We start from the raw sequence: 11,098 nt of genomic DNA on the forward strand, positions 1-11,098 counted from the left end.
ATTATAATTTTTTTAACTAAAAAATTATTGTATTAAAGTAAATCCCAATAAAAGCGATACGTTTTAATCAATAAAAATAATTATCCTTTAATAAAATAAATGTTTAATAGTTTCAGTTCAGGTTTGCATTAGGGATACTATCTAATTTCTAATAACACTAGACAACCTTAATCCTAAGATGGGTTTGTTATTGTTTTAAAATTAGCTAAATGATAGACTCTGTATTAATGGGATATTTAATTTCTAGTAATTAATTATTCTACATGACATCAAGTCACGGGTCTTTTATTTAGAATTTTACTCATTCTAAATGTATTTAAGCAAAGAAAATCTTAATTGTTATTATTTGACAGTATAATACGTTTAATTAACTTAAAGTTATTTTTGTGTTTTTTTTTTCTAAATTAATTAAAAGGTGTTTTTGGTCTAGCTATTTAAAAAAATTGTTTTTAAGAACCCAAAAAGCACAGAAAAAGATAAACACTAATCCTAGCAATTCCAACGAGTTAAACCTTAAAATGGTCCCTGAGATTGACGTCATACACTAAAATCGTCTCTGAGATTCTAATTGAACCAATTACGTCCCTGAAATTGAAAAAAGTGCACCATATTAGTCCCTGACCTATTTTCCATTAACGACGTGATGATATGACATGATGACGTGGATTGTAAGTGACACGTGTCACTTCATGATTTGGCTACGTGTAATGGTATGACGATGTGGTGACCAGTGACACATGGCATGCTGACGTGGATGGTTGTACCATGTGTCACAATATTATTTGGTCACGTGTCACAACAGTATTCGTCCATGTGTCATCCATTATGTCATTGTTGTATATGCACCAAATTAGTCCCTCACTTTGCATTAAGTGACTCATTTTAGTGCCTGAAATTGAATGTCGTACACCAAACTAGTCCCTTCACCAGTTTTTTCTCATTTTTTTTCTATAAATTCAATTCGAAGAGTGCTAGGAAAACAATAAAAATTTTGAACAACATGAACAACCACCAATCAAATGAAAATACACTACATTCTAATTTAATGCTATTAATTAAATTTACTCTTTTAACCCTATTAATTCACATTGTTTATACATTGTTCAAAAATTTTGTTGGTTACCTATACTTTTCCAATTCAAAATTCTCAATATTTTTGAATGCATTAATTTCAATTCTATTATAAAATTCAATACAACAGCAAATTTGAGAAATAATCACTAAAATCATATTTAATTTAACATATATAATTTTATGCATATAAAATTTATAATTATATATTTATTACATATAAAATTATATAATTATTTTAATTAATTATTGATTATTTAAACTAATTTTTTTTATTGTCTATCAAACATCCAATAAGTGAAACACCCTATATATCTCTCTACACTGCACCAATTACTTTCTATATACACACACACAAGGAATTGGCATACTCAACCAGCATTCTTCAATATTTTCTCACTCTAAAGAAGTTAAGTTTCAGCTTTATCATATATAGATACATGGCAAATAGTTCAGCCAAAACTATTGCTACTTTTCCACCAGTGGAAAAATGTAACTCTATAGGGAGAGAAAACCACACTATTGTGGCAGACATGGATGGAACTTTGCTCATAGGGCGAAGTTCCTTCCCATACTTTGCCCTAATCGCCTTTGAGGTCGGTGGGTACCTAAGGCTCCTCTTCTTTCTCTTGGCATCCCCCTTGGCTGCCATTCTATACCACTTTGTCTCCGAGTCTGCGGGAATTCAAGTCCTCATCTTCACCTCTATGGCGGGAATGAGGTTTTCCAGTATAGAGTCCGTAGCCCGTGCTGTGCTCCCCAAATTTTACTCTGAGGACCTCCATCCGGAGACATGGCGCGTGTTTTCGTCGTGCGGACGAAAGTACGTCCTCACGGCAAATCCACGGGTGATGGTAGAGCCATTTTTGAAGGAGATGTTGAGTGCGGACATGGTTTTGGGGACAGAGTTAGGAAGTTATAAGGGAAGAGCAACCGGACTTGTTCGCAAGCCTGGAGTTCTTGTTGGAAAAAATAAAGAGGATGTACTAAAACAAACCTTTGGTGATGAGAGACCAGATATTGGACTTGGAGATAAACTCAGTGATGCTCCTTTCATGGCTCTGTGCAAGGTAATAATAACTATTTTTTACTTTGTTTTGAAAAAATACATTCAAAGGACTCGCATATCTTAGCTATTATATTATTATCACTCAACTAATAATTATTATGTTAAGTGTATACCAAAATCAGTCATCAGTATAAAATATATGATAGAATGTAAATATACATTAAAAATAAATTAAATTATTAATGTATTTATACATAAATACATTAATAATTAATTTTAATGACTAATTTTGATATATAAATAATATATTTGTATTATAAATTATCTGTTTGAGATCAGTAACTTATGTGTAAAATAATTTTGCACTACCAACTTATAAAACTTTAGACAATAAAAAGTATATGAATAATTAAAAAATGTTATTTGTACAACAAAATCAACTATTAAAATTAGCTATTAATGTATTTATGTATAAATATATGTGTTATTTAATTTATTTTTAATATATATTTATATTTTAACATAAATTTTATACTAGTAATTAATTTTAATGTTTGATTTTAGTGCACACGCACATAGCATAGTCCATAGTTTCAATGGATCCAAATATAATAAGGTTCTAAAACTTAAATCGATAATGATCGAATAAGTAAATTTAGAAATTTATAAATTTAAAAGTTCAATCGAAATTTAATTAAAATTAAGTCGAATATATTTATGCATAAAGTATATAATTTTTAAAAAATATCATTTTTATACTTTATTATTTTAAATTAGTTAACCACTAAAAAATTTGTATTAATTTGATCGATTAATGGATTGTTTAATCAATTTCTTAAATTATAAACCGATTTATATCTTAAACCGAACTAATTTGATAATATATTCTTAATTAACCTAGTCGAACGTTTCAGTCCGATTATGAGAACAATGGGCCTAATAATTTTTTACGTAATAAATATGTGACATCAATGAAGCTTTTCAAACTAACCCCAACCCTTCTGTCAAAATAAATAAACAATAAAAACTAACAACTAACCCTTGAAAAAATTTAATGGCACACGTCTACTATCTATATATAGGCTATCTATAGGCCTCTAACTGAAATATTTGGAACCAAAGAAAATCAGCCAAAAACAGCCATAAATTATCTTATTTAGCATTCATTAATTATTACGACAATTAATTAATGATAAATAAAGCAAATTATGGCATCTAAATACTTAACATGCATTCTGTACAAGAGAAAGAAAGAAATGTCACATGCACTATTTTTTAGTGTAGCGTTATTTTGTATACTTTTTCAATTAAAGTAATAATTGATAAAAGTGAGAAAAACATTAAAAAGAATATTTTTATAGCAGGAAAGAATACAAAGAATATGTATGAAATCCAAAGTAAACTTTGTTCTACTAGCTAGCTAGTAGCTAGGTTGAGTAAAATGAAATTCTAATAGTGTGTATATTGTTGGTTCCACGCATGCAGGAAGCATATATTGTCCTTCCAAAACCAAAATTGAAGGCAGTGCCAAGTGGGAAGCTTCCAAAACCCATAATATTTCATGATGGAAGGCTTGTCCAAAAGCCAACACCTCTGAATGCATTGCTAACACTCCTTTGGATCCCTTTAGGGTTTCCCTTAGCCTGCCTCCGCTTGGCTGCCGCAACTCTCCTCCCTATGTCACTTGCCTACTATGCTTTATGGCTCCTCGGCGTTTATGTCACCGTCAAAGGAACGCCACCTCCGCCAGCAAATAAATCCAACTGCCAAGGTGGTGTCCTCTTCGTATGCAACCATAGAACCATGACTGACCCTGTTTTCCTCTCCATAGCTCTTGGTCGCCCTATACCGGTGGTAACCTACTCAATCTCCCGCTTCTCAGAGATAATCGCACCGATCAAGACAGTTAGGTTAAGACGCGACCGATCCGCAGATGCTTCAATGATTAAGAAGCTTCTACAAGAGGGTGACCTTGTAATTTGCCCCGAAGGGACAACTTGTAGGGAACCTTTCCTTCTAAGGTTTTCGGCCTTGTTCGCCGAGTTGACCGACGAATTGGTGCCAGTGGCAATGGTGAATAGGATGAGCATGTTCCATGGAACAACTGCTAGAGGGTGGAAAGGGATGGATCCACTCTTCTTACTCATGAACCCTAACCCAGCTTATGAGATAACGTTCTTGAACAAGTTGCCTAAGGAGTTGACTTGCGGGTCAGGTCGGAAAATGAGCATTGATGTAGCCAATTATATTCAGAGCCTCATTGCTGAAACATTGTCATATAAATGCACAAGCTTCACTAGGAAAGACAAGTATAAGGCTCTTGCTGGTAATGATGGAACTGTCCCTATTGACAAAAACCCTATTCTTAAGGCCAACAAAATCATGGGTTGCTAATCAATTTCAATGTTAAAGTTATCTAATTAATATCTCTAAGCCAAAAGATACATTGTTATGTCAGAGAAAAGTTGAGGAATAAAAGTAAGCAAGGAAGCAAGCAATAGAAAAAAATTGGTAATGGTATTAAGTATGTAATATATTAAAAAAGAAGCGCAATATATAGTCAAAAACTTCTCAACTTAGTGGTTGTAACTTGTAAGGCTCTTTATCTTCCTTTTAATTCTGTGTTCGTCATGCTGATGTCATCAACACACAAGTTGACCGGATTTGGACGGTTCAAACTGGTTTTGATCGATTTTGACCAACTTTTATCTTTAATAAAACATTGTTCTTTGCCATTGCGGCGTGTTACACACACTGCAAGCCAATATTAAAATTTAAAAGTTCTTATCCTAAAACATATATATTCAAACAAAAGACATATTGATGTGCCATATTGCAAGTTTGCAACAGCGATGGTATATATGTTTCAAAATTTTTTCTAACTAAATCCAACTAAATTACTAATTAGTCTAGAGAAGACAACTACACCACTACATGCAAAACATCAAGCTTCTACAATTTCTGCATAATGTTCTGTTGTTGACTGTTTTATTTCACTTTCAAGTCTTATCTTTAAAATGTCAAATTTTGAAAACACAAATTCTCTCAATCTTCATTCCCTCCATTTTGTTTTTCTATTCATAAATACAAATATCAGTCTCAAACAAACCTCGTCCCAATTTTATTTTTGATTTCAACATTGCAAGACGTAATTACAAATTAATTTGTAAACTCACAATTATTATATATTACATGTACTCATAAACACAGTAAAAGGGATACGCCGGATAACGACGATTTTTTTAGGATGATTTTAAACTGCCGTAAAACAACATACTGGTCGTTTGCAAACCGACATAGTTTAAGGCGCGGTGATTGATTTTTAGGACGATTTTTAGCAACTACTAATATAACCATCACTAATCATAATTGTTGATTTTACAGCGATTATAGAGGCTATAGCCGCTATTATTTTAAAGAATAACCCATAGCCATGTAACACAATTATAGACAAATCAGAATAAAAAAATATTACATACCTTTTTTTTCTGCACACTAAACAAAAGCTTAATACCAGCAAAATGAGATTACCAATTAATAATAGATCTTAATGCAGCAAAAAAAAGTTTTTTAAACAAAGATCAAGAAAACAAAATAATCAAACATAAATCTCAGCACATAATAAAATTAGGAGACAAATCTCCACACATACCAAAAGAGGCAGAGTAGAGAAAAGAATAAAAGATGGCAGTGGAATAGTAAAGAGATACAACGAAAAAGAAGTGAGTGGAAGAGGCGGAAAAGATGGGTTGATTGGACAAAAAAGAGGCTGAGAAACACCAGTCATCCATTGGATATCACCAGTAACTACTAGCAACACCCAAACTCCAAAATTTGGATCTGAGAATAGAAGGAGAATTCAGACACAAATATGGAGAGAGACTCTTGAATTAGATTCATATTTAATTAATTACAAAATAATCAAACATAAATATTAGCACATAACAAAATTAGGAGACAAATCTTTACACATATCAGGAGAGCCGGAGTGTAAAGAGACAAATAAAAGACACCAGAGGAACAGTTGTTCCGATCCAACCCATTAGCGACTCGGGTTCGGGCCCGAGCGGCCAACCCAATGGGACACGTGACCCGAACCAGGAGGGGACCTGCCTTCCCCTCCTCATCCACGTGGAGCCTAAACAGCTAGCAGAAGCTTCCAGGAAGGTGGACCTGGCCACAAGGGATCCACTCGAGTACGAACTATAAGAAGGGAGGGACCCACTCCCAAAGGTATGTCACATACTCTAACACTAAACCGCCACCTCTTGTACGGATACTGACTTTAGCATCAGAGTCCTTGCAGGTGGTACCACCACATCGTCACCGCGCGAGTCCTAGCGCGCAACCTCCTCCAGACTTAGCTCACGCCTAGGTCCTAACCCTTTCGAGTCTACTCAACTTCAGTTTGTCTCGATCAACCAAGAACCCAAGCAGGCGAACATTGGCGCCGTCTGTGGGGACTTGACGCGAATGGATTTTCTTCTCGGAGAGGAAGGAGAGGAGGCATGCGAGCAAGAGGGAACCTGTTTGATGAGCAGGTTAGCTTCCGTCGCCTCTTCCCGTGAGCGCACAGGAGCGCGATCCCATAGAGATGAACCACCCTCTTGCTTACACGAGAGATGTCCCTTTGGCGGAACAGGTGATGACAGTGCAAAGATCATGCAAGAACTCCGCCACCGCGTGCAGAACCTCAAAAGAGAGTTGGCAGCAAGGGATCGCTATCATCCCGAGCATAGTAGAGACTCTCATCCTAGTCTATCTCGCACCCGATCTCCCCCAAGGAGGTCGGAAACACGGGGAAGGAGCCCCCGGAGGAACAATGGAAGAGTTCAAACGGACGTTCGGTTGCAAACCACCTAAGATAAATCGGAGGAGCATGGAGAGGCTCGCAGAGAGAAAGCGAGAAGACGATGAGACGCCATCATCATGGGTGTGACCCCTTTCCATCCCTTGATCCTTAAGGTTCGGCTACCAAAGAACTTTGACAAGCCAACGAACATGAGATACGACGGGACGAAGGACCCTCAGGAACACCTGACGGCCTTTGAGGCCAGAATGAACCTTGAAGGTGTTGGCGATGCGGTCCGATGCCGAGCTTTCAACGTGACACTGGCGGGCCCAACGATACAGTGGTTCAATGCGCTTCCGCAGGAGTCCATTACGGCTTTTGTGGACATATCCCGCAGTTTCTTTGCACAATTCACCACACGCATTGCCAAGGCCAAACATCCAATCAATCTGTTGGGTATTATCCAGAAAGTCAGGGAGTCGACCAGAAAATTTCTGGATAAGTTCAACGACGAGTGCTTGAAAATTGACTGTTTAACCGATTCAATAGCCAGCCAGTACTTGACGAATGGCTTACTGAATAAAGACTTTAGGAAGCACCTTACCACCAAGCTCGTCTGGACCATACAAAAGATCCAGAACGTGGCAAGAGAATACATCAATGATGAGGAGGTCAGCTAGGTGGTGGCGGCCAATAAGCAACAACCAACCAACCCACCTCCTCGCCAACCCATGTATGCCGACAAACTAAGAGAGATACCAAAGGAGGGGGCGTCGGGGAAGCAGGCCAAGCCGTTTCATCGGGTGGAGAAGTTCATGAACTACACCCCACTCACGGACCCATAGTGGAAGTTTATCAACAGATTGTGGATAAGGGCATCCTACCCCGGCAGCTGAAGGATAGGACAGGCAGGAACAAGAGCTTGTATTGCGGTTACCATAAAGGTTTCGGCCACAAGAGACATGATTGTTTTTATCTAAAAGACGTCTTGGAGTGGCTATTCATGAAGGCAAGCTGGCTGAGTTCTTCCAGTTCAAAAGGGAGCCAAGAAAAAGAGAATGTGAGCGATCCAAGGAAGACCGAAGCCGCATCGTAAAGCTAAGGCAAATATCCAATGAAAACCCTGATAACGGCCTGATGGTCGTCGTTAACGTCATAGAAGGACGAGACGCACCCCCCAGGTTAAAATTGGCAGCGAGGAAAGACGCCAAGGTCCTAACCATGTCAACAGGAAACCCCAAGTCCCCGTCCAAGAAACCTCCCAAGATATCTTTCGGCACAGGGGACCGATGGTGCCATGATCACCCCGAAAATCAACCCATGGTGATCACGGCGATGATCGGAACGGGCTTAGTCAAACAGATCCTCGTTGACACAGGAGCAATCTCCAACATTATGTTCAGAAACGTGTTCGACGCCTTGGGGCTCAAGGAAGCCGATCTCAAGACCCACCAACATGGCGTCATTGGCTGGGTGACAACTACATAAGGCTTGACAGGATAATCAGTCTCCCGATCTGCATTGGAGCCGGTGAAAGTAAGAGATCGGTAATGGCGGAGTTTGTTATTTTGAGAGACTCCACAGCCTATAACATCATTCTTGGGAGAAAACAATCAATGAATTCTCAGCAGTCATATACACCAAGTTTCTAACAATGAAGTTTGTGGATGACAACGGAACCATTGGTTCCATCAGTGGAGAGAAACGACAGTCGCTTGTGACAACTCCAGTCTCTCCCTGAGAAAGAAGTCGAAGGAGGCGTCTGGAGTGCTCCTGGCTGACTTAGATGCAAGAGTAGACGACAAGCCAAGGCCATAGCGCGAAGGTGATTTAGAGAAGTTTCAAGTCGGCGATACGAAGGGAAAATTCACTTTCATGAATAGAAACCTCCCCCATGAGCTTAAAGGACCCCTCATGGAGGCCGTCAAAGCAAATGGCAACCTATTCGCCTGGACTCCGGCCGACATGCTAGGGGTCGACCCCGAATTCCTCTCATCGTCTTGTCGTTAAGCCAGATGCTAAGCCGGTGGCGCAACGACGAAGGAAGATGTCCCATGAAAGGGATAATGAGGTGGCAAAACAGACGGCCAGCCTGCTAGAGGCAAGGTTCATAGGGAGCTGGAGTACTTGACGTGGCTGTCAAATATGGTTCTCGTTAAAAAAGCCAATGGAAAGTAGAGAATGTGTGTCGACTACTCGGATCTCGCTCAATAAAGTATGCCCAAAGGACTCTTTCCCCCTCCCAAACATTGACGCTTTGGTAGATGCGGCGGTAGGATACCGGTTCCTGAACTTCATGGACGCGTACTCTAGGTACAATCAAATCCCGATGCACCATCTCGACGAAGAGAAAATGGCGTTCATAACGCCAGCAGGAACTTACTGTTATAGAGTAATGCCGTTCGGACTAAAAAATACAAGAGCCACTTACTAGAGGTTGATGAGCAAAGTTTTTAACGACCTCATCGGCAAGACGGTTGAGGTATACGTTGATGATGTCTTGGTGAAAATAGCTGAACCCGACAACTTAATTGACGACCTCGAGGCTGTCTTCAAGGCACTCCGGAAACACAACATGAGACTCAACCCCCTTAAATGCGTGTTTGCTATGGAAGTTGGGAAGTTCCTGGGTTTCCTAATAACCCAAAGAGGGGTAGAAGCTAACCCGGACAAATGTGAGGCCGTCCTTGGGATGACGAGCCCGGGGTGTGTCAAAGATGTGCATAGGCTGGCTGGGAAGCTCACGGCCTTATCTCGATTCCTTGGGGTCCTTTCCTCAATCTGATGAAAAAGGGAATTGCCTTCGAATGGACCCCGACTTGTTAGGAGGCATTCAACCACTTCAAAAGGATACTTTCGGCACCCCTAGATCTCGGCAAGCCAAAAGAAGGAGAACCCATATTCTTGTATTTGGCAGTGACGAAACAAGCCATGGCAGCCATCCTCATTCGAGAAGAAGATAAGATCCAGCAACCAGTGTATTTCATCAGTAAGGTGCTCCAAGAGGCGGAGCTAAGATATACCAAGTTAGAAAAGCTGGCCTACGCCCAATTGATCTCATCTCAAAGGTTGAGCCAGTACTTTCAAAGCCACCCAGTCACACTGAGAACCGATCAAGCTATCCGCCAATTTCTACAAAAACTTGACTTGGCGGGCCGCATGATGACATGGGCGGTTAAACTATCCCAGTACGACCTGCGATATGAACCTAGACATGCGATTAAGGCCCAAGCGATGACAGATTTTCTCGTGGAAGTGACGGAAGAATCATCTGGGAATACGGATACACGGTGGAAGCTGCACGTCGACGGAGCCTCCAACCAAATGTTTGGGGGAGCAGGGATAATTCTTGAATGCTCGGCGGGAGTGATCTTTGAGAAATCAATCAAGTTCGACTTCCCGGTTTCTAATTACCAGGCGGAGTACGAAGCCCTGATAGGGGGCTGGTCCTAGCAAAGGAGGTCGGCGCGTCGAAGGTTGAAGTCAACAGTGATTCCCAAGTCGTGATCTCCCAAGTCAACGGAAATTACCAAGCCAGAGATTTTCTACTTCAGAAATATATAGAGAAAGTAAAGAAGCTATGTGAGGATTTTGAAGAGGTAACAATCCAGCACGTACCCAAGGAAAAGAACGCCAATGCCAACCTCTTGTTATAAACCCGAATGACCAAATCCAAATTTACCCCTATACTTTGGTCTCCATTGATCCAATTTCTAAAATTTTAAGAGAATACAAAATATTAGATATTTGGGCATTTCTTTTGATGACAGGATAACGAAACTAATGAAATTACTGTCGAGTTTCAAAAAAGATGTAACACTTTAAATTTGTTATTAGAGAGCAAACTTTCACAATTGATCCAAGTGCATGACCAATGGCATTAGAGAGCAAACAATCATTAACTATTTGCATTTATTTACTCTAACTAAAAATTTTACTACAACGCATACAATAAATCAAATTAGTAGTACTTTCAAATTCTTAACTCTAAACAGCCACAATTAACCTGAATTAATAGAAGATATAGACAAAATCTAAATCAAAATAACCTGAAAGCATAATTTGAATCAAGATATAGACAAATTTTGAGCAAAATAGGATTCAAATTTTGTAAGTGATCAAGAATGAAAACTAAGAAAGAAAGAGCAATGGGGAAGAACGAACTAGTGACAGGAGAGAGGCCACGATAGCTGAGATTCGCACACATTCGGAGGAGAGTGTAAGGG

General features: G+C 39.2%; 2 protein-coding genes across 2 annotated transcripts; both read left to right on the forward strand.

Annotated features, from left to right (window-relative positions):
- The first annotated feature begins 1,511 nt into the window (after positions 1–1,511).
- Positions 1,512–4,474, forward strand: LOC112729062 (glycerol-3-phosphate acyltransferase RAM2-like). Its single transcript, XM_025779436.2, has 2 exons — positions 1,512–2,141; positions 3,566–4,474. The coding sequence occupies exons 1-2, from the start codon at positions 1,512–1,514 to the stop codon at positions 4,472–4,474; spliced, it is 1,539 nt and encodes a 512-aa protein (XP_025635221.1).
- A 2,607-nt stretch (positions 4,475–7,081) lies between these two features.
- Positions 7,082–8,360, forward strand: LOC140177178 (uncharacterized). Its single transcript, XM_072210007.1, has 3 exons — positions 7,082–7,543; positions 7,735–7,816; positions 7,882–8,360. Exons 1-3 carry the CDS (start codon positions 7,082–7,084, stop codon positions 8,358–8,360), a joined length of 1,023 nt encoding a protein of 340 aa, XP_072066108.1.
- The last annotated feature ends 2,738 nt before the right edge of the window (positions 8,361–11,098 follow it).

The sequence above is a fragment of the Arachis hypogaea genome, chromosome 12, assembly GCF_003086295.3.
Source record: "Arachis hypogaea cultivar Tifrunner chromosome 12, arahy.Tifrunner.gnm2.J5K5, whole genome shotgun sequence".
In the NCBI taxonomy this organism is placed as follows: domain Eukaryota; kingdom Viridiplantae; phylum Streptophyta; class Magnoliopsida; order Fabales; family Fabaceae; genus Arachis; species Arachis hypogaea.